The 23,316-nt window shown below is 56.3% G+C and overlaps 1 protein-coding gene across 2 annotated transcripts; it reads left to right on the forward strand.

Moving 5' to 3' along the window:
• Positions 1–982: 982 nt before the first annotated feature.
• Positions 983–22,249, forward strand: fasn (fatty acid synthase). 2 transcript variants are annotated; one of them, XM_078103046.1, is made up of 42 exons: positions 983–1,202; positions 2,700–2,835; positions 4,973–5,125; positions 5,200–5,373; positions 5,823–6,023; positions 6,142–6,264; positions 6,382–6,497; positions 6,581–6,715; positions 6,794–7,256; positions 7,496–7,683; positions 8,266–8,455; positions 8,547–8,641; positions 8,741–8,875; positions 8,958–9,161; positions 9,257–9,372; positions 9,445–9,620; positions 9,700–9,891; positions 9,961–10,041; positions 10,131–10,316; positions 10,394–10,573; positions 10,681–10,884; positions 11,000–11,316; positions 11,398–11,799; positions 11,873–12,040; positions 12,113–12,228; positions 12,351–12,505; positions 12,642–12,845; positions 12,918–13,068; positions 13,171–13,349; positions 13,435–13,554; positions 13,622–13,744; positions 16,077–16,300; positions 16,377–16,578; positions 16,980–17,131; positions 17,731–17,822; positions 17,901–18,295; positions 18,711–18,902; positions 18,979–19,206; positions 19,285–19,496; positions 19,565–19,663; positions 20,001–20,252; positions 20,466–22,249. In XM_078103046.1, the coding sequence occupies exons 2-42, from the start codon at positions 2,709–2,711 to the stop codon at positions 20,595–20,597; spliced, it is 7,554 nt and encodes a 2,517-aa protein (XP_077959172.1). In that variant the 5' UTR covers positions 983–1,202; positions 2,700–2,708; the 3' UTR covers positions 20,598–22,249. The 2 variants fall into 2 exon arrangements, with proteins under 2 accessions (XP_077959172.1, XP_077959171.1); XM_078103045.1 differs by having other exon boundaries at positions 12,642–13,068.
• Positions 22,250–23,316: the final 1,067 nt, after the last annotated feature.

The following is a 23,316-nucleotide window of genomic DNA, read 5'->3' on the forward strand; positions in this document are numbered from 1 at the left end:
CCATCCATCAGGGGTTTAAGGTGACATCATGCACCCATCCATCCATCAGGGGTTTAAGGTGCCATCATGCACCCATCCATCCATCCATCAGGGGTTTAAGGTGCCATCATGCACCCATCCATCCATCCATCCATCAGGGGTTTAAGGTGCCATCATGCACCCATCCATCCATCCATCAGGGGTTTAAGGTGACATCATGCACCCATCCAACCATCCATCAGGGGTTTAAGGTGCCATCATGCACCCATCCATCCATCCATCAGGGGTTTAAGGTGCCATCATGCACCCATCCATCCATCCATCAGGGGTTTAAGGTGCCATCATGCACCCATCCATCCATCCATCCATCCATCAGGGGTTTAAGGTGACATCATGCATCCATCCATCCAACCATCCATCATGGGTTTAAGGTGCCATCATGCACCCATCCATCCATCCATCAGGGGTTTAAGGTGCCATCATGCACCCATCCATCCATCCATCAGGGGTTTAAGGTGACATCATGCATCCATCCATCCATCCATCAGGGGTTTAAGGTGACATCATGCATCCATCCATCCATCCATCCATCAGGGGTTTAAGGTGACATCATGCACCCATCCATCCGTCTGTCCATCCATCCATCAGGGGTTTAAGGTGACATCATGCATCCATCCATCCAACCATCCATCAGGGGTTTAAGGTGACATCATGCATCCATCCATCAGGGGGTTAAGGTGACATCGTGCATCCATCCATCCGGGGCGGAGCTGCGCGATAACACGCGCACGTCTGTTCACTGACTCAAACAGTATCACTCGCTCGCTGTCTCCCCCCCCGGATAAAAACGTTACAATAGTAAGCTGCATCCTAGAAGCTGAAAGGTTTAATGCGTGCTGAGTCCTGTGCCGGGTCGTCCGGCGGGGCGGGGCTGCGAGGGGCGGGGCTAAAGCGCCGCGTCACGCTGAACTCCTCTACCCCCGCGCGGTGTTTAGAGCGAGTCCCTCCATCAGTGGCTGGATCCGAGCCCAGCCTCTCCGCTCATTGGACTGCGCAGCCGCGCCGCACAGTCAGCCCATGTGGCGTGGCCAGCGCGATGTGACACATTATAATTCACCGGAGACGAGAGGAGGAGGCTGTGAAGGAAACGCTCCCCTCACACTCACTGCAAACCACGGGGACGGAGACACACACGTCCGCAGCTACACAACAGAGCACCGCCGGTAAGCTAACTCTGCTAAGTGTCGTTAGCTTCATAAGAACGTAACACAAAACTGTGTGTTCGCTTGTTATTCCCACCGGTGTGTCGCTGGGTTGTGTCCCGTCAGTCACGTGTCCTTGCGTTACACACCGGCTCAGCGGGACATCGGACATGTAATCCGTGTTTCTGTGTCTTCCTGGTGGACATAATTGATGTTCGTGGAATGAAAACCGATTAAACAGACTCGTATCCCGCATTGCATTGTGGGATGGAGAGCCTGGCCGGTGGTGTTCTGATTCACATGCTGCGCCCACCTGACCAGTGACGTCACGGGAGGCCTAGGTGGGTCCAGCAGGTGTCCCACCGAGCTCTGTGAGGGCTTTGCTGTGTGTTTGGAGGTTCTCTGGCACAGGAGACGTTGGTCCCACGTTGTGTGTTCTGACCCGATACCTGCACTCAGGTGCACAGGTACACAGGTACACCGGTACACCTGTCTCTGCAGTTGTCTCCAGCCTGTCTGGTCTTGATGAGCTCAGCAGCCTGACATCCGGAATGCAGCCGTCCGCCTGCTGTGACAACAGGACGCGTTTTAGAAGCACGGAATGTAGATGAGCCGCCGTGTCGTAACCGCTCGCGTCACACAAGCGCAACTGAATGTCCCAAGAAAACTGAGAAAGAGCCGTAACACGCGTGTGCGGAGTGACTGTGATCGGGGTCAGCTGAGGCCGCGGCGTGTCCTCCTCAAGGTGCTACATTGCTTCTAATCCTCGGCTCGTGTGTCCTGCCAGATCCCTGCAGCTACAGGCCTCCGTCCTACTGGTTCGTCCTGCTCATGGGCGGGTTTGACCGTCGCTGTGCCGTTATCACGGTGCATTATGGGAAGTGCATATTTTCTCATACAGATCACACATTTCTCCAGAATGCTGTGGCTCCAGATCCCTGTGACGGAGTCTCAGGAGTGTGCTAGATGACGGGAGGGTGTCTACTATGAGACTCTGAGGCTCTGTCCCCAGCTGCGTGCCCATGGGCCCGTGGGCCCGTCCCTGGCCTAGAAAGGGAACAAAGAGCAGGCAGTGCAGCGTGGCTGTGCTCCGCGGCGTACACAGGGCTGTTGTAAGTGCTCTCTCATGCGTGCTCACAGGGACTCAAGTACGCGTGCTTCAGTTTCCACACATCACGGCTGACGTTTGGAAGCACTTGGCTGGGCTACATATTTCTCCTCCCATGTCCTCACTGGATCTCTGCACACGGGTTCCACTGATGACCGCTAGTCAGCCTCCGTATCGGCCCACTGCAAAGACACACGTGCTACAGATGCAGAAACAAAAGCCCACGTCGGCTCCATCAGTTTCAGCTGGTCCTGAGCAAGGCTAAAGCCTGTAGGACGGGGGGTAGAGGACCTAATGTCCCAGACAGGATCACACGGGGCCGGTAGGATGTTGTGACCGTGTTCTTGGCTCATCCATGTTCCACCTGCTTTTGTTCCATTGACGTACATCCTCACGCTCTCTGTTCACAGTAACTCAGCATGGACGAGATCGTCATCGCAGGGATCTCGGGCCGTCTGCCCGAGTCCAACAACCTGGAGGAATTCTGGGAAAACCTCATCAATGGCGTCGACATGGTGACTGAGGACGACCGGCGGTGGACACCAGGTGAGCGTCCTCACAGGCTGCATGAAACCCAGCTGGTATCTGGGGAGGGTTTCCCACTAGTGGCAGGACGCTAGTTTTAAATCACTACATTATAATATCTATATATTATTAATATTAAGTTGAACAGTGCAAAACATATTTCCACATTTAACAGGGCGCTTTTCAAATACGTTTACATCCCACCTTTACAGGCACGGCAGCTCTGCCCCAACATGCCCCCCGTGATGGATGTGGATTTTCTTTGTTCTGATCACTTTGAATAAAAGCTGTTTGACGTGCAGGACGACCACATTCCTCTCGCTGCATATCAGGGACCGACCTGCTCTGCTGGTTAGAGACACTCTGAGGACGGAGACGCCCTGTTGTTCCTCCCTGTGCTGGCTGCCAGTCCCCGGTCTGTCTCTTTGGGTATCGCTGGTTTCCTGAAGCCCTCATGCACGTACATTTGCAAACGTAGCGTTCTCAGCGCCACAGCCGGCGTGCAGAGAGCGCTCGCTGTGACACTTTAGTTCACGCCGTATTTACATCAGGTGATCAGCGCCTTTCTCCTCCCACTACGCCGCACAGCGCGAGCATTTAAACGCGGCGTGAACGGACCTCCTTCTCTTTCTATCACGGATCAGAGAGAAGTCCATGTGTTATTTGCGTGGTGGGAGACGTGTGCGCTGTAGCAAAGCGTTGTGTACTTGTGCTGAGTGCAGACTGAGATATTCCCCCTGCTGATGCTGTGACTGTCTGAAATGATCCTGGTCCAACCATTGGAATGTAGCTGCAGCGATGGAATGTGGACGCTGAGTAGGAGATGCAATGTCACCTTTGATTTCTTCCAGTAACTGTAATGTTGCTGCTTCATCTGTAACGCGTCTCATCGGCCTCTGTGGCTCTGATGACTGCTGTCATTTCACCAGGAGCCAAATGGGAGGAAACCCGCATTCTGCTTTTACAAGGCCGATCATTCTCACCGCCACTTTACCCGTCCCCGCCCATCGCTTTATGGGACACTCCCCCTTCCCCCTGACGCTCCCGTCACTGCATGTTCATGACACGGAAAAGCACGATTAGCCTGTTTCAGTTTCCACCGTCTGCGCTTTCAGCTCCGTGCGTCTTGTTTGTAGAAACCTCGCTGTGCTGTAACGCACACGTTGCAGAACGAAAGTGTTCGTACACGAGACCCTCTGCCTCTTTGGTGCGCTGGGGGGGGTCAGGGTTTGAACACAACGCATGATGCGTCATCATGCCGGTTTGCTTTTTCCTGTCTGACGATTGAACCTAATTTAGACTTGTAAGTTCTATGATAATAACTGCTGTCTGTCCTGCGTTTACATTCTTTATGTGTTAGTTCTATAAAGATCCATATGTCAGTGCGTTCTGTCTGAGTTGATCTCAGACGGTTACCATGACGATCTGCGCTGTCAGGAAGTGAACCTCAGCGTCCCTCAAAGCATTCTCTGCTGTGGTTCAGAGTGCTGCTGTAGCAGCGTGCACAGAGACCCGATTCAGAGCAGCAACGGCCGCTTGCATGCATCTGATTGGCCGGTGTGGGCCGGGTGCTTGCATGCATCTGATTGGCCGGTGTGGGCCGGGCCCTTTGTTACTGACGGGACTCGTATGAATGAGGAGGATTCTCACACGGGTCGTCCTCCAAACGACCCTTCGCTGTTTCATTGGGTTATTGGTGCACCTCATGTCACTGCTGTCCCACTACCCCCCTCCAGGTTGCAGTTATTTCCCCTCCCTGTGAATACCCCCCCCCCCTCAGGGCAACTCCCTTGAGCACGCAATGTTCTGAGTTGGACTGTGCCACTTTAGACCACCCAGGCATCATGGGAGAGCAGGGCCAACAGCCCAGAGGGTTCCTCAGAGGGGGGGGGCAGGCAGGCAATGAAGAAGGACCTGTTCTGGCTGAGAGGGGCGGGGCCACATCTGAGGGGGCGGGTCAAGGGACATGCTGACAAGATGTCCTGAGTCCTGTCAAAAATGAGTACCACACTATAAGGTCACTTCACTACCAGACTGTCTGATCCCAAAGGGGTCCCGCTAGTGTCGGGCCCATGGTTGCCATGGCAACGTGCCCAGCAGGCGGCCTGTCCTCGTCCTGCTCCGGCGTGACGTCTCCTGTCCCGCTGCTCTCTTGCAGGCCTGCACGGCCTTCCAAAGAGGAACGGTAAACTGAAGGACATCAGCCACTTCGACGCAGCCTTCTTCGGGGTCCACGCCAAGCAGGCCAACACCATGGACCCCCAGCTGCGCCTGATGCTGGAGGTGGCCTACGAGGCCATCGTGGACGCAGGTGAGGGGACGCAGGGGAGATGTACTCTGACAAGTGCTCCCGGTCAGGTGAAAAGCACTGACCCTGTGACGCAGGCCTGAACCCGGCCGCGCTGCGCGGCACCAAGACGGGCGTCTACGTGGGCGTGAGCGGCTCGGAGGCCGGCGAGGCGCTCAGCAGGGATCCAGAGGAGCTGCTGGGCTACAGCATGACGGGCTGCCAGCGCGCCATGCTGGCCAACCGCCTGTCCTACTACTTCGACTTCAGCGGTACGCACGCACACAGGCACACACACACAGAGACACACACAGGCACACACACACACACACAGAGACACACGCACACAGGCACCTAGACACACAGGCACACACACCCACACACAGAGACACACGCACACAGGCACCTAGACACACAGGCACACACACACACACACAGAGACACACGCACACAGGCACCTAGACACACGCGCACAGACACATGCACAGACACACGCACAGACACACGCACACACACAGAGAGACACACAGAGAGACACACAGAGAGACACACAGAGAGACACACAGAGACACAGACAGACACACACACTGACGGCGCGTTGGCTCAGCAGGGGTCCTCGTGCATCAGGGTGCTTGTAAGTGAGGCTGCAGACCCTCTGAGGGACCAGCTGTCCCCCCACCTGCACTGGTAGTCTGTCTTTACTGGTCCCCCCGTCCTCCAGGTCCCAGCACGGCCATCGACACCGCCTGCTCCTCCAGCCTGCTGGCTTTAGAAAACGCCTTCCACGCCATTCGCCAGGGCCACTGTGATGCCGCTCTGGTGGGGGGGGTCAACCTGCTGCTCAAGCCCAACACCTCCGTGCAGTTCATGAAGCTGGGCATGCTCAGTCCTGGGGGGACCTGCAGGTCCTTTGACGCATCAGGTAACTCGCGTCCTCAGCCGGACCTTTTTACCACGAACCCGTAGCCGCAATCGCACATTGACGGCGTGCTGTGCTCTCATCCCCCCTCGTGGTGTGACGCACCCCTCGTGGCCCCCAGGAGACGGGTACTGCCGCTCGGAGGCTGCAGTGGCGGTGCTGCTCACCAAGCGGGCGGCAGCCAAGCGCGTCTACGCCACCGTGGTCAACGCGGGCAACAACACGGACGGATACAAGGAGCAGGGTGAGGACGCGTCCCCCGCTTCTCTTCTCCCCGTTGGTACACGATGTGCAGCGCTCATGGCGTCCCACGCGAGCAGAGCAGCAGCCCCGTCCTGACGCGGCGCTCTCCGTCCCTCAGGTGTCACGTTCCCTTCAGGCGCGATGCAGCAGAGGCTGGTTCGCGCTCTGTACCAGGAGGCCAACATCTCTCCAGAGCGGGTGGAATATGTGGAGGCCCACGGCACAGGAACCAAGGTCAGTGCTCTCGGCCGGCTCTCCGCGCGGCTCCCTGCGTCACTGACCTCTGACCTTTGGGCTCCTCTGCTCTCTGCGCGCAGGTGGGCGACCCACAGGAAGTCAACGGCATCGTCAGTGTCTTCTGTGAATCGGAGCGGGAGCCTCTACTCATGGGCTCCACCAAGTCCAACATGGGCCACCCCGAACCGGCCTCCGGCCTGGCTGCTGTGGCCAAGGCGAGTGCCGGCTCTGCTCTGATTGGCCGGACTCGGCTCACGTCGAGCTTCAGTTAACTGCTCGTTCCCCGTCCTCAGGTGTTGCTGTCTTTGGAGCACGGCGTCTGGGCGCCCAACCTGCACTTCAGCTCTCCCAACCCCGACATCCCGGCGCTCCACGACGGGCGGGTCCAGGTCGTCGACCGGCCCCTCCCCGTCCGAGGCGGCATCGTGGGCATCAACTCCTTTGGCTTTGGAGGCTCAAACGTTCACGTGATCCTCCGTCCGGCTGAGCGGCAGACGGGCGCGACCGCGCCCCCCAGGACGGTCCCCAGGCTGCTGCAGGCCTGCGGGCGCACGGAGGCCGGCGTGGAGGCCCTGCTCCAGAAGGGGCAGGAGCACGCCGCAGATGACAGCTTCCTGTCTCTGCTGAATGAGCTTTCAGGAGCCCCCCCTGCAGGCATGCCCTACCGGGGCTACGCTCTCATTGGCTCCCAGAGCGCCGCCAGGGAGGTGCAGCAGGTGCAGGCGCCCGCCAGGCCGCTCTGGTACGTCTGTTCAGGTGAGTCATCACAAGCGTGCACAGGGTGGGCGACTTGGAGGCTCGGCTTCGTTCTCAGGTGTGTGTGTGTGTGTGTGTGTGTGTGTGTGTGTGTGTGTGTCTCTGTGTGTGTGTGTGTGTGTGTCTCTGTGTGTGTGTGTGTGTGTGTCTCTGTGCGTGTGTGTGTGTGTGTGTGTGTGTGTCTCTGTGCGTGTGTGTGTGTGTGTCTCTGTGTGTGTGTGTGTGTGTGTGTGTGTCAGGCATGGGGACCCAGTGGGCCGGTATGGGCCGCAGTCTCATGCAGCTGGCGGACTTCAGAGAGTCCGTCCTGCGGTCGGACGCGGCCCTGAAGGACACCGGCCTGGTCGTGTCCCGCCTGCTGATGGATGCCGATGACGCCACCTTTGAGGACACCGTTCACGCCTTCGTTGGCCTCGCCGCCATACAGGTAGGATGCAGGACGGAGCGCGTGGGCTCAGCTCGCTGTGGTAGATTCTCTTTTTGCATATTTATAACTTAAATGATTTCTGTGTGGAAAAAGGTTTGTAAAATGACCTTTTCAGGTCCAGGTGTGTGTTCATATTATTTTTCCCTTAATAAATCACTATATTTACTCGGCCTAATACGTTTATAAGAGTCCGCCTGAGGGAGGGATGCTGATCCGTATCGGCCTGTGAGGGGCGTCATCGTGCGTCTGAACCAATGAGCGCATTAGGGGGCGGGCCTTAGACGTCGTTCACTGAAACCGGGTTTTTCTTCTTTATTCTTCTGACTTTAAATGAAGTAGATCCAGCTGAGGACTGAACGTAGATCATTAGAGGTTCCTGTTGTCCAGCGTTGGTACCCTGACACTGAACGATGGCTTTGCTTCAACGTGTGTGTGCGAGGGATGACGGCGTTTACCGCCCTTCTACTTATTCATGTCCATGTGTGAACCTGTGCATTCTGACCCTGGAGGCCTTGTTGCAGAGGGTCCGGCCTGGTGACGCCGGCGTGTCTGACTAACTGTGTGTGTGCCGGCTCGTTGCAGATCGCGCAGATCGACCTGCTCACCAAGCTGGGTCTGCGGCCCGACGGCATCGTGGGCCACTCGGTGGGGGAGCTGGCCTGCGGCTACGCCGACGGCTCCCTCAGCCACGCCGAGGCCGTCCTGGCCGCCTACTGGAGAGGCCGCTGCATCAAGGAGGCCAATCTCCCCCCAGGGGGCATGGCCGCCGTCGGTAAGCGCGGCTGCTAGCAGCAGGAGGTGTTGGCTAACGCTAGCTGGCCGAGGCTCCACCCTGTGGACTGTAATGAGCGTTTCCTCCGCAGGGCTGACCTGGGAGGAGTGCACGGCTCAGTGTCCCGTGGGAGTGGTCCCGGCCTGCCACAACTCTGAGGACACCGTCACCATCTCCGGGCCTCAGGTGCAGCCGTCTGTCACACAGCGATACACGCGTCTCATTCTGCTGTAGAGGCGTCGTGATGTCGTCAGGCTGGTGTTGATCTGACGCGTCTCTCATCAGGAAGCGATCTCCACCTACGTGTCCAAGCTGAAGGAGCAGGGAGTGTTCGCCAAGGAGGTGCGCAGCGCTGGCGTGGCCTTCCACTCCCACTACATGGCCTCCATCGCGCCGACCCTGCTGGCCGCCCTGAAGAAGGTACCGAGCTCGCCGCCCCCCGCCTGCTGTAGGAACAGGAACTCTCCTCAGCCTGTGGTCACGGTCGTCATGGTGTCTGCAGGTGATCAAGGAGCCCCGCCTGCGGTCCCCCCGCTGGGTGAGCACCAGCATCCCTCAGTCCCAGTGGGACTCCCCCCTGGCCCGGTACAGCTCGGCCGACTACCACGTCAACAACCTGGTGAGCCCGGTGCTGTTCCACGAGGGCCTGGGCCTGGTGCCCGACAACGCCGTGGTGCTGGAGATCGCTCCTCATGCGCTGCTGCAGGTACACCTTGCGTGTGTCATTTCATTTCGTCATATTCGGATTGTTACTCTGAGCATTTAGGCCCGAGAATCAGCTTCTGCTGGACCGGTTCACAGGCCATCCTGAAGCGGAGCTTGAAGCACACCTGCTCCATCGTGCCCTTGATGAAGAGGAGCCACACCAACAACCTCGAGTTCTTCCTCTCGAACATCGGCAAAGTCTACATGAGCGGGTGAGTGGATCTGCTGCTCGCTGTGGCTGTGGCTCCTGGCAGCGCAGAGCGATCACATGTGTATGTCCTCAGTGTCGGCGTGGACGGGAACGGGCTCTGCCCCGCGGCCACGTACCCCGTGCCGGTCGGGACCCCGCTGATCTCCCCCCTGCTGCAGTGGGACCACTCGCAGACCTGGGATGTCCCCAAAGCAGAGGACTTCTCCGGGGGCTCAGCGGGACCCAACTCGGCGACCGTCTACAACATCGGTGAGGAAGAGACGCTGGCAGGAGACAGTCGTCCGTTTGTCCCCCCGTGTCGCATTAACTCCTTTCATTTGTCCCACAGAAATGAACCCAGAGTCCTCCGACTACTACCTGATTGGCCACTGCATCGATGGGCGTGTCCTGTATCCGGCGACGGGCTACCTGGTGCTGGCCTGGCGCACCTTGGTGAGGAGTCTGGGGGCGGTCATGGACAGCACGCCCATAGCCTTTGAGGACGTCACCATCCACAGGGCCACCATCCTGCCAAAGAGCGGTGAGCGGCGGGCCGGGGGGCCGGGGGCCGGGGGGGGACTCCCTCTGATGACTGTCTGTCTCTCCTCAGGCTCGGTCCAGCTGAAGGTGCACCTCATGCCGGCCACCAACCGCTTTGAGGTTTCAGAGAACGGGAACCTGGCTGTGAGCGGTGAGTGGCTGCTGCTGCCTGTGACTCCACGCTGGAAAAGGCTCCGCTCACCGCCGTCCTTCTCACCTTGTTCCCCGTGTGGCCTTCAGGCAAGGTGAGCGTCCTGGAGGACGCAGCGCTCGATTCCTTCCACGGTCAGATAGGCCGGCCGGCTGCCGACAGCGCCGAGGACCCCAGCATGAAACTCAGCACGCACGACATCTACAAAGAGCTGCGATTGCGCGGCTACGACTATGGGAAGACCTTCCAAGGCATCCTGGAGTCCAACAATGCAGGTGCGTGTGCTGGTCTCTGGACTGCTGTTGGCTAATAGATACGAGACAGAGCCGATACCTCATGTGGTTATCTGCAGGAGACCGAGGCAAGCTGCAGTGGGCGGGGAACTGGGTGACCTTCCTGGACACCATGCTGCAGATGATCGTGGTCGGGCTGCCGGGTCGCAGTCTGCGTCTGCCAACCAGGATCCGCTCTGTGTGCGTAGATCCAGCTGTGCACCTGCAGAAGGTCTGCCAGCACACTGACGGGAAGCAAGGTGTGTGTGTGTGTGTGTGTGTGTGTGTGTGTGTGTCTCTGCGTGTGTGTCTCTGTGTGTGTGTCTCTGTCTCTGTGTGTGTGTTCACACTCCTCTCTCCTCCCCAGCTCTGGATGTGCACGTGAACCGCTGCCTCGACAGCATTGCTGCTGGCGGAGTCCAGATGTGCGGTCTTCACGCCACTGTGGCCCCCCGTCGGCAGCAGCAGCAGAGCCCCCCCACGCTGGAGGAGTTTGTGTTTGTTCCTCATGTGGACGCTGACTGCCTGAGGGACGACGTGACCCTCGCCGAGCAGCTGAGGCTCTGTAAAGGTGCAGCAGTCTGACTTCCTGCTGCTGTTTGACACATTTACTGCAATCGTTTAGTTTAAAAATGACTTTTCATTTTGCCGTCTAATCACATCTTTGTCCGACTGTCCCCATCCAGGTTTGACCAAAAGATTGCAGAAGAAGTTGTCCTCCCACGGGGTCAAGCTGTCCCTCCCTGGACTACAGGGGGAGTCTGAGCGGCCGCTGCCCAGCCCCGAGCCCTCGCAGCCCGGCCTGGTGCGCCTGCTGGCCCTGCTGTGCAGCCTGGAGCTCAACGGAAACCTGCAGTCGGAGCTGGAACAGACGGTTGAGAAGGAGAGGACGTGTCTGCTGCAGGACGGCCTGCTGCAGGGCCTGCTGGACAGCCCGGCCCTGAGACACTGCCTGGACACCACCCTAGAAAACAGCACACCGGGCAAGATCAAGATCCTGGAGGTAAGACGGAAAACCAGATTCCACCAACGGTGAGTCCCAGAACATCTAGTGTCCAACCTTCTCCCCTGTGACGGCCACCAGGCTCTCTCCAGCGAGGGCCGGCTCTTCCCCCGCGTGGCGGCGCTGCTCGGCATCCAGCCCATGCTGCGCGTGGACTACACCGCCACGGCGCCCAGCCTGGACCTTCTGGCCCCTCACCAGGCCGCCCTGGAGCAGCTGGCCATCTCGTCCGCTCAGTGGGACCCGGCGGGGGGGCCGGCTCCTGGAGGCGCGGTGGAGGGCGCGGACCTTGTGGCGTGTAACCACGCCTGGGGCCCTCTGAGGGCGGAGCCCGAGCTCCTGATGGCCAATCTGGCTTCTGGAGCCAAAAAAGGGGGCTTTGTTCTCCTGCACACGCTGCTCAAGGGAGAGACGCTGGGGGAGACCGTTGCCTTCCTCTCCAGCAGCACGGCGAGCAGCGGCCAGCGAGGGCTGCTCACCCAGGTCGGTGGAGACGGCGTCCACGTCCCCGGTACCTTTAACGGCAGGTGCTGACACGTCCTCCTCTGCTTCGCAGGCCGAGTGGGAGAAGGTGTTCTCCGAAGCCTCCCTCAACCTGGTGGCCGTCAGGAAGTCCTTCTATGGCTCCGCCCTCTTTCTGTGCCGCCGCCGCCAGTCTCCAAGCAAGCGGCCTGCTTTCCTTCCTGTGGACGGCGCCGACTACCAGTGGGTGGAGACGCTGAAGGTGGGTTCCAACCTTGTGTTGTCCAGCAGGACCCTGAGTCATCGCTCATAACCGCGTGGTTCTGTGCTGCAGGAGAAGATGGCGGCGTCGCCCGACTGTCCCGTGTGGTTGACGGCCTCCAAGTCCCACTGCGGCATTGTGGGGATGGTCAATTGTCTACGGCAGGAGCCAGGTGGCAACCGAATACGGTAGGACACGTCCTCCGCCAGCAAACCCAATGCAGCTCAGTCCAATGTCACGCCGCTCTTTGCTCTGGCGCCGGACTGCGGAGTATCGATCCCCCAGTGAGCCTCTGTGTGCTCTTCAACAGCTGTGCGTTTGTGTCCAATCTAAACGCGTCTTCGTCAGCACCGACCCTCCAGCCGGCCCACGAGTCCATGCAGTCGGTGCTGGACGGGGACCTGGTCATGAACGTGTTCCGGGACGGACGCTGGGGCGTCTTCAGGCATCAGCTCATCGCTCAAGGTCCCTCATTCTCATTCTGTCAGCGCTGTGGAACAGTGGGTCTCTCTCTGTGTACCCGGGTCGACTTGGTTTACAGAAGGTCCGTCCAGAGGAGCCGGATGTGTCCCACCTCCCCTCATCCTGTCGTGCTCCTCAGATCTGAACGAGGAGCTGACGGAGCAGGCCTACGTCAACGTGTTGACTCGAGGCGACCTCTCGTCTCTGCGCTGGATCGCCTCCCCGCTGCGCCACTTTGTGACCAGCAGCCCCGACGTGCAGCTGTGCCGCGTCTACTACAGCTCGCTCAACTTCCGAGACGTGATGCTGGCCACCGGCAAGCTGCCGCCCGACGCCATCCCAGGTGGGTGGAGACCTGCAGCAGGAAGTCTCCTCTGCTCACAGAGAAATGACACGTGCTGCTCTGCGTGTTTAGGGGACCTGGCTCTGCAGCAGTGCATGTTGGGTATGGAGTTCTCGGGCCGTGACCCCGCGGGTCAGCGTGTGATGGGGCTGCTGCCTGCCAGAGGCCTGGCGACGAGCGTCGACGCTGACAAGCGCTTCCTGTGGGCCGTCCCCTCCAGCTGGTCAGTGCCGCATGGGTCAACCTGCCGTGGTACTCGGGGGGGGGGGGGGGGGGGTCTCCCAGCAGCTGATGTGTGTGTGTGTGTGTGTGTGTGTGTGTGTAGGACCCTGGAGCAGGCGGCCTCGGTGCCGGTGGTCTACGCCACGGCCTACTACTCCCTGGTGGTGCGCGGCAGGCTCCGCCCCGGAGAGACTGTTCTCATCCACTCAGGGTCGGGGGGCGTCGGCCAGGCTGCCATCGCCATCGCACTCAGCCAGGACTGTAAAGTCTTCACCACTGTCGGTGCGTATGGCGCCATCTCACGTTCCCCTCACGGAAATGTGAGCAGTATCTAAGACGCTGATGACCTTTGACCTTCCCTCCCAAGGCTCGGCGGAGAAGCGGGCCTACCTCCAGGAGAGGTTCCCCCGGCTCTCAGCAGAGTCCTTCGCCAACTCCAGAGACTCGTCTTTTGAACAGCACGTCCTGCTCCACACAAAGGGCAAAGGTCAGAGCGGGCTCGCTGCACGGTGTTTTAGTTTGGCGAACAAGCGGTCACTCTACCTGTGTTTCAGGCGTGGACGTGGTGCTGAACTCTCTGGCCGAGGAGAAGCTACATGCTAGCATTCGCTGCCTGGCCCGACACGGACGCTTCCTGGAGATCGGCAAATTTGACCTGTCCAACAACTCCCCCCTGGGTGAGCAGGACACGCACACCGTGTCATCACGCTGTCACTGACCTGTAGAACTACACGTTCCTCCATACATCAGGACAAATCTCCCTGGCGTTTTAATGGTTTCAGAGAATCAGAAATGGGAGAATAGTTTCTGGGTAAAATATTTCTATTTCCCATCAAGTAAGAAAATGAAATGAAATTCATTTTATTTTGTACAGCCCAAAATTACAAATTTGCCTCAGAGGGCTTTACAGTCTGTACACATACGACATCCTCTGTCCCGAAACCTCCATCGGCACAGGAAACACTCCCCCCAAAGATAAAACCCTTCCATGGGGAAAAGGGAAGAAACCTCAGGGCTCGACGGAGCTGTGACTCTGTCAGTCGGCTGCAGCGCTGAAGAGAAACCTGGAGTTGTTTTTATTTTTCTCTATTAATGATGAGTAATAAGATTCTTCTTATACGTTTTAAGGCTGTCTTGCCAAACTAGCCTAGATCCTTCTGATTTGGTGGAACGCCATAATCGTTCAAGCTTCCGCACAGTTTGCTTTAGGTTCCGTGTTTGAGGGTTATACCACGGAGCAGACTTCCTTCTTGTTGCTATTCTTCTTTCCAGAGGAGCAATGGCGTCCAGCGCCACTCTCAAAGAGCCTGTAGCAGTATCGACAAAATTATCGATCTGAGACGGACTGAGGTTTTCATAGGAGTCTTCTTGTATCTTGAGGCAGGGCACTGAACTTAGAGCAGAAGGAATGGCTTCTTTAAATAAGGCTACAGCGGTATCCGATAAGCGTCGACTGTAGAAACCTTTGGCAGGAGGAGGTGGTTCTGATAGTAGAAATTCAAAGGTTATCAGACAATGGTCCGACAGGAGAGGGTTCTGTGGAAAAATTGTTAAATGTTCAATCCCAATCCCATACACAAGAACCAAGTCGAGAGTGTGGTTAAAACAGTGAGTTGGTTTATTTACACACTGACAGAAACCAATTGAATCTAACAATGAAAGAAATGCAGTACTAAGGCTGTCGTTGTCCACATCCACATGAATGTTAAAGTCACCCACAATAATTACCTTGTCCGTTTTAAGGACCAAACTCGTTAAGAACTGTGAAAATTCAGAAAGAAATTCTGAATAAGGACCTGTGGCCCTGTACACTATTACAAAGAGAACCGGCTGGATTATTTTCCAGGTCGGTTGCGAAAGACTGAAAACCAGGCTTTCAAATGAGTTACAATCCACCTTAGGTTTAAAGTTTATTAAAAGGCAGGAGTCATAAATAGCTGCCACCCCCCCTCGGCCTGTGCCTCGGGGAATATGAGTATTAACATGACTCGGAGGAGTCGCTTCATTTAAACAAATATTCCCCATTCAACAACCACGTTTCAGTAAGACAAAATACATCAACATGGTGATCTGATATTAGTTCATTTACCAAAACAGCTTCAGATGACAGAGATCTGATATTCAAAAGACCCCCTTTAATTCTCCTATTTTGTTGCACTATTGCATTATTAGTTTTAACTTTAAGTTATTTACTACAACTCCTGGGTTGTTTACCTTTAACTTAGATAAGTGTGTCCGTGGGGCAGACAAGGTCTCTATAAGGTTCATTATGCTGAGTGACTGCTCAGATTGAAGCGCAGAGAAGTGTGTAAGACTGCGACTCTGCTCCCTGGTCTGAACTCTGGCTCATGGATTAAGTCCACTAAGAAACTGGGTCAGGTTCTTAGAAAGAAGTTCAGCTCCGTCCAAAGTGGGATGGATGCCGTCCCTCCTAATCAGACCAGGCTCTCCCCGAAACGTCTCCCAGTGATCAATTCATTAATTAATACACATTGACGTACAAGTTTTTCCCCTTTTCTGGTTTCTTTTATTTTGTACATTTGTCACACTGTAAATATAAAATACATCTTTTTTAATGATGCATTTATTAAGGGAAAAATAATATGCAAACCCACCAGGCCCCATGTGAAAAAGTTACTGCCATTTCTCAGGCCACAGAACTGCAGGCCTGAGTTCAGGTCAAAGGTCATGACTCACCATCGAGACGCGACGGGTTACATGGCGTCCATGAGAGAAACGTCCCGTCACAGTGATGAAGAGTTCGTTTCCTCATCAGAGGCACAAGCAGCTACTGGGTCACGTTACTTTGTCACACATTCTCTCCCTTGTTAAGAAATCATCATTATCTTTATCCAATATTCACACTTCGTTTGACCCGGAACCTGCAAAGAAATCAGAAACCGTGGCGGGGCAAATGTTACCAACGCCGGGCCCCCTCGCCGTGTTGTGGCCCGTTGTGATGACCGGAGGAAAAGCGCGTTGCCAACGACCGCTGTCTGATCTCTGCAGGCATGGCTCTGTTCCTGAAGAACGTGGCCTTCCACGGCATCTTGCTGGACGCTCTCTTTGAAGAGGGCAACCGGGAGTGGGAGGAAGTGTCCCAGCTGCTGAAGCAAGGCATTGTGGGAGGTGTAGTCCAGCCGCTGAAGACCACGGTGTTTGAGAGGGACCAGGTGGAGGAAGCGTTCAGATACATGGCTCAGGGCAAACACATTGGAAAGGTTCTCCTGCAGGTCAGACTGATAATAACTCCATGAAGTCTCCATGTTGCTCCATGTTACTGTGACTACAGCACGTCTCTTCTCGCAGGTTTGTCACGAGGAGAGCGGTTCCTCGGCCCAAACTGCTCCCACAAAGTCTTTTCTGGCCATCTGCCGCACCTTCTGCCCCCCCTCCCACGCCTACATCATCACCGGGGGCCTGGGGGGCTTCGGCCTGGAGCTGGCTCAGTGGCTGACCGAGAGAGGAGCCCGCAAACTAGTGCTCACCTCCAGGTCGGGCATCAAGAACGGTAAGGAGCCCGATGTCTCTGAGTGCTTCTACACATTGGGTGGAGGCTTTATTTCTATTCCTCCTCCATCTATTCTAATCCCGTTGCTTTATCTGGAAAGGCTCCGGACCATTGTTACTATGTTAGAATGAAACGGGTGAATCTAGTAATGAATCCACTACAATCCTTAGAGACAGAACTAAAGCTGGTGAGTCCCCTTTGGACGGTGTAGCAGGCCGAAGGAGGAGCTGGTATCATAGGTGGTATCCGTCGGCCTCATGCACGCCACAGCTGGTTTGTATGCGTCCTTCCCCTGCGGAGTCTATGGACCACTTGGGGATCAGGGAGAAGCTAGTGGCTCGTGTGAGTGTTCCTCCAGTGTGCTGCAGCTCTACAGGTTGTCCTTGTGTAATCGTTGCCAGGTTACCAGGCGAAGCGAGTGCGTGAATGGCGGAGTCGAGATGTGGAGGTGCTGGTGTCGACCAATGATGTCAGCACGCTGGGGGGAACGCAGCGACTCATCGCCGAGGCCAGCTCACTGGGCCCAGTGGGCGGGGTCTTCCACCTCGCCATGGTAACGCATCATCAGTCCCACCCAGGCAGTAAAAATCAGAATCCATGTCCAACTGTGACGGCTAAAGGAGCAGCTAGCTCACCGTTAGCTTGTAGCGTAGCTTCATGGATGCTGTCCTCTTCCATCTGCCAGCTACACGCATTGAACATCCGTGTGCTAAACTGCTAAAGCTTAGTTAAGATCGAAGCCCTTCTCCGTATCCAAATAACACCTTTAAACTCAGCCACCGCACCAGCTAGCTAGCATGGAGCCACCGCACCAGCTAGCTAGCATGGAGCCACCGCACCAGCTAGCTAGCATGGAGCCACCGCACCAGCTAGCTAGCATGGAGCCACCGCGCCAGCTAGCTAGCTAGCATGGAGCCACCGCGCCAGCTAGCTAGCTAGCATGGAGCCACCGCGCCAGCTAGCATGCTATGGTGGCTCCGTGTCGCTGCACCACGTTGGCGACGGACTGATCTCCGTTACGTGCAGGGGGCTGTCCACGAGGGGGAAACATGCTTTATTTCATATAGTCCTGTTCACGTCCTGCCCGCCCCCTTCCAGTGCGTTACTGATTTGACTGACTCCACCGTATGTGTCCGTCTGCTGCGTTGCCAGGTGTTGAAAGACGGCATGCTGGAGAATCTGACTCCTCAGCTCTTCCTGGACGTAAACAAGCCTAAATACGACGGCACCGTGAACCTGGACAAGTAAGACCAGCGCGGCCGTCCTCCCTTTGACCCGCGGCCCCTGAGTGAAGGTGCTGACGCTCATGTCCTCCCCCACAGAGCTACCAGAGACTCGTGTCCCGACCTCTGCCATTTCGTGGCCTTCTCCTCGGTCAGCTGTGGCCGCGGCAACGCCGGCCAGAGTAACTACGGTTACGCCAACTCCGCCATGGAGCGCGTGTGTGAGCAGCGCCGCCACGACGGCCTCCCTGGACTGGCAGTGCAGTGGGGGGCCATAGGCGACGTGGGCGTGGTGCTGGAGACCATGGGCGGCAACGACGCCGTGATTGGCGGCACCCTCCCACAGCGCATCGCCTCCTGCCTGGAGGTGCTGGACCGCTTCCTCTGCCAGCGGCGGCCGGTGATGTCCAGCTTCGTTCTGGCAGAGAGGGCGGCGGCGAAGAGCGAGGCGGGGAGCCGCCGGGACCTGGTGGACGCCGTGGCTCACATCCTCGGTAAGCTCCACCAATGGAAGTGTGACGTGGCTGATCTGTAGGTCACCAAGCAGCAGGACGGCCGCTGTGAGTAGATTAGTAACGTAAACGTGGTGCTTGTATTCATGCTGACTGACGGAAGGTCGGACATGTTTGTTTCATAAGCGCGCCGCCCCTCCCTTAAAATACGGAGTCGTCCCGTATTTGAGAATCAAATCAAATCCAATGCAAATAATCCCGTCCTATTCGGCCCCTGATTGGTTGATACTCGCCGCCATCGTTGGTTTGAAGCAAACCAGTCAGAGGAGGGCGGGTCTCATGGCGGAGGCAGCTCCTCATACCCCCCCGCGTCCAGATCGCCCCTCATTTTTCTGCACTAAAGGTGGGCGCCCTAGTTTGTGGAGGGAGTCCCGCTCACCGCGCTCTTCTCTCCCAGGCGTGCGTGACGTCAGCAGCCTGAACGCGGACGCCTCCTTGGCCGACCTCGGCCTGGACTCCTTGATGGGCGTCGAGGTTCGGCAGACGCTGGAGCGCGACTACGACATCGTCATGGCCATGAGGGACATCCGGCAGGTCACCATCAACAAGCTGCGCGAGCTGGCCAGCAGCAAGCCCGGCGGCCCGGACGGTACGATTCCTCCAGGACTCCCAGCGGGAAGCCGCTCTTCAAACGGACCCAATGATATTCTTCTCTTTGTATCCAGAAGGTCAAAGTGCAGCGGCGAAGGGGAGCGGCGTCCGCTCGTCGCTGGAGTCTGATCTCAGCCTCCTGTTGGTCGACCCCAGCAGCCCCACAGTGGCGCCGCTCAACCACGTCCAGAGCCAGGAGAGGCCTCTCTTCCTGGTCCATCCCATCGAGGGCTCCGTCTCCGCCTTCAGGACTCTGGCCTCCCGGCTGAGCGTGCCGTGCTACGGCCTGCAGTGCACGCAGGGTAACGCTCGCCACAACCGCTGCACGTGCCACATCACCAACCATGTGATCATCTAATGAGCCTCCTGTCGCCCCCCAGCTGCCCCCCTGGAGAGCATCCAGGCCCTGGCAGCCTACTACGTGGGCTGCGTGAGGCAGGTGCAGCCGGTCGGGCCCTATCGCATCGCCGGCTACTCCTTTGGGGCCTGCGTGGCCTTCGAGCTGTGCGCCCAGCTGCAGAGCCACAATCTGCCCGTGGAGAACCTCTTCCTGCTCGACGGCTCCCACTCGTATGTGGCCGCGTACACACAGGTGAGAGCGCGCGCACGCCGCCACGCCGACTCCAGTGGCTCATGCCGACTCCCCGCTTGTTTCTCCAGAGCTACCGGGCCAAGCTGACACCAGGCAACGAGTGCGAGGCGGAGACCGAGGCGCTGTGTGCCTTCGTCCAGCAGTTCACCAGCATCGCGTACAACAAGGTACTCGCAGTGCTGCCACAATGACCCGCTAGCTAGCTAGCTAGCTAGCTTTAATCTCTGAGGACCACCTGTGAGGAAGAGTTCAGATGCTAATCAAACAACATCTTTTCATTGGCTCAGATCAGAATCTACAAATGATTAATTACTATGAGACTGTGGCCCGTTCAACACGTTCCCCGCGTGATCACGCGTGTGGAGTTTGTGTTAAATACTATTAAATTAGTTCATTTTAATCGGCCTGAGTTATTACACATCACCTCTATCGTCAGAAGGCTCCTGCATCCCGGAGCATGAGAGACACGTCTCGTCCTCACGTGTACGTTGTGTCCCTCTGCAGCTCCTGGAGACTCTCCTCCCGCTGCCCGACCTCGAGGCCCGGGTCAACGCCGCGGTGGACCTCATCGCCTCCAGCCACAAGAACATCAGCCGGGACTCGCTGCACTTTGCAGCCACCACCTTCTACTACAAGCTGAAGGCCGCTGACTGCTACGTGCCGGCGTCCAAGCTGCACGGCAGCGTGGCGCTACTGCGCGCCAACACCAGCAGCGACTACGAGCGGAGCCTGGGAGCCGACTACAAGCTCAGCGAGGTAACATCTGTAGTAGGATGAAGTCACAGCTGTACGAACCCTAAGTAGACCTTCATCAATGGACGGATCAACAGGATGCACACCATACACAAGTGTTTCATCTTAAGATAAACACTTATTAATCATTCAAATATCACACACAATCCTCTGTTTTTACTGTTGCACAGCCCCCCCCCCCCCCCCCCCTTACAAGACTGTAATCTGTTTCATCAGGTCTGCGATGGCGACCTGTCGGTCCACGTCATTGAGGGGGACCACCACTCCTTCCTGGAAGGGGAGGGGGCGGAGTCCATCTGCAGCATCATCCACAGCTCATTGGCTGGGCTCGGTGCGAGGGCGAGCTAGAGGGCAGCTGACCATCGGACTGATACCACGTTGTTCTACAGCCCCTTCCCCCGTGTCCCAAACGCACCTTACTGCACCCGTCGCTTCTGATTTAGTTCTAATCGTCCGTTCCAGCAGCTGTCACAGCTTCTGTGTGCTGAAGGACACGTATGTTACATTCCGCCGTGTTTTGAATTATAACAGGGATTCATTTTGAAGCAGAAATCTCTCCACCCAACAGTCCATTTTAGCCCCACGATTCATTAATAATTAACACTGTTCACATTCAGAATATGGAAAATACCAGTAAAACATCTGCATTATGAATCTCCCCTTAATGAGCTGCCGGTGCACGTTCCCTGCTAACAAAGCTAGCTCGCCCCCTGAGCGCTAATGGCGTTCACATCTAAAGACGGGCTCCGTGTCAGGCAGCATGAACAGAGGTCACAGAGGTCACAGAGGTCTGTGGGGCCGCTGGAAGTCATCGCGCACTCAGCAAGATGCTACGCGAGTAGCTCTGCAGACCTTCGCAGGGAGACGAGCACTGCAACTCAAACCAAGAGGAGCAGAAGGGCCATTCGAGGCTGACTAACAGCTGGAAGAGGTCGACAAACTCCTTCAATCGGCTGCAGAGGATCGTACCAGCCGCCTGCCGTCTGGACTGTAATAGTCTTACAAAGCGTGTCCCACCTGTAGCGTGTAGCATAGCATAGCTAACTCAAGTTCAGCAGTGTACAAACAGGCAGCTGTTGGACACAACAGTCCACTAACCTCTATGTTAACTGACACGTTCATGTCCTTTACCACCAAAAGCTGTGTGTGTGTGTGTGTGTGTGTGCGCGCGCGCGCACACACACACACACACACACACACACACACACACACACAAATGAATGCTGAGCGAGCACGATTGCATTAGTTGACCTGACCGCATTGGTAATCAGTTTTATTTTAATCAAATATTTATTATTGGCTTATTTTGTGGCAAATAACTGTTGGGGGAGAATCCCTGGATGTTTTATATATTTTGTCCCGCTGGCGTCAAACTAAAAGTCGGTTATTTGGATTCATGTGTTGGTTTTCACCATGAAGTAATGTTACAGAATGACCTCGACAGGACACAGGGGTTTATAAAATAGATGTTTACAAGGGGATTCTCTTTATTTTGAAGTTCCCCTATTTCCTAAAATGCCGTGATACTAATGAAATTAAAAATGTTAATGTTGTTATATGGCACCAACTTTCCTACAGAGGAAGATGTTTCATTTAGTCCGGTTCACTGTGTTCACGGTCCTTATGGGTCGGATTCCATGTCATGTGACGGGCCAAAGAGGCCACGCCCATTCCTCCCAGCAGGTTGGTTTGTTTGCTGCAGGGTGCTGTGAGGGGCGACCTGGTGACCGGCACCGTGCTGTCTCCTATCCTCACTTCCTCCCCAGAATCCACCTTTGAGTTGTGACTGAGCACCAAGTGTCACTGATGGAGCGGCCTCTGACTCCGAAGACCCTCACCACAGCAGCCCCCCAGGCCCTGCAGCCTGAGACCTTCCCGTGGTCTATGACGGGGGGCCTGCAGGCTGCTCGTGGTGAGCAGGAGAAGGAAGGGGCCGCATCGAGTTCTTATGTCCAGTATTGTTGTTCATGACTAATAAAGGTGTTCTGCTGATCCCTTCATTCTGACTTGTGTCAATTATTAAAAGATCACAAAATTAAAAATACAAATAAACGCCACTGCAAGAAGAAAAACGACTTTGGGAAGACACAACTGTGATGGCGAAGAGGAATAAGTGTAGTTTAGTTCTAATTACTAGGAAAAGGATTTGGCATCGTTGATTGTGCAACACACAAACCTCAGGTTTATTTTACCAGAACGTCCATTCAAATATATTCGGACAGACTACATTTATTTCATGCAACCATTCAATTAGTTTGGTTAAACATTCTTTTATGTTTCCTTTTACCCTCCGTATGAACCGGAGGGGAATAAAGAGTCTCTGCTCTCAGAGAAGCACGTTGTGTCTAAATTGAGAATTTGAATACATAACACATGAGTATGTTTCATATCCACAATGTCCTAAAGGTGACTTAAGAAAATAGGTGTTTTCCGTTCATACCACCAGGAGGCAGCATTCCTTTTCTAACCTGCAGCCCTAACAGGAGAAACGAAGGGGAACAGCTGGATGTGGAGCATCAATCACAACGCAGATGTGATTCCAATCTTCTTTATTGGGTTGTGATTATAGTAATTTTATATATATATATATATATATATATATATATATATATATATAGTAATTATGTTTGTGTGGATCCACAAGAAAATATCAGCACACCGCCAACAGGAGTAAAGAACAGTAACTCTCTCTCGAGGGGGTGAGTGTGGGGACGGGTGAGGCCCAGCCGGTTGGTCAGGGGGGTGAGGGAGTGAGAGGCCCAGCCGGTCGGTCGGCTCCACGACTCCAGGCCCCGCTCCTCGATTGCGGCCCCCTCCCCCCCATCCCGTGGTCCTCTCCCGCCCTCCCCTTGGTGATTTGAGGGCCGTCTGGGATCCGGCTCTGGGGGGGGGGCTATGGCGGGGGCTGAGCCTCCGACTCCGGAGGTCTCGGGTGCCATGCAGCCAGCGTCTTCACGCGCCCCCCGGCCAAGCGACGGACCGCCGGTCCAACCTCCGGACGCCCCCCGGGCCAAGCGACAGACCGACCCCTGCAGGCTCCCCGCCCGCCGGGCCGCCCGCCGGAGTC

This window comes from Gasterosteus aculeatus, chromosome 5 (genome assembly GCF_964276395.1).
Source record: "Gasterosteus aculeatus chromosome 5, fGasAcu3.hap1.1, whole genome shotgun sequence".
NCBI lineage: Eukaryota > Metazoa > Chordata > Actinopteri > Perciformes > Gasterosteidae > Gasterosteus > Gasterosteus aculeatus.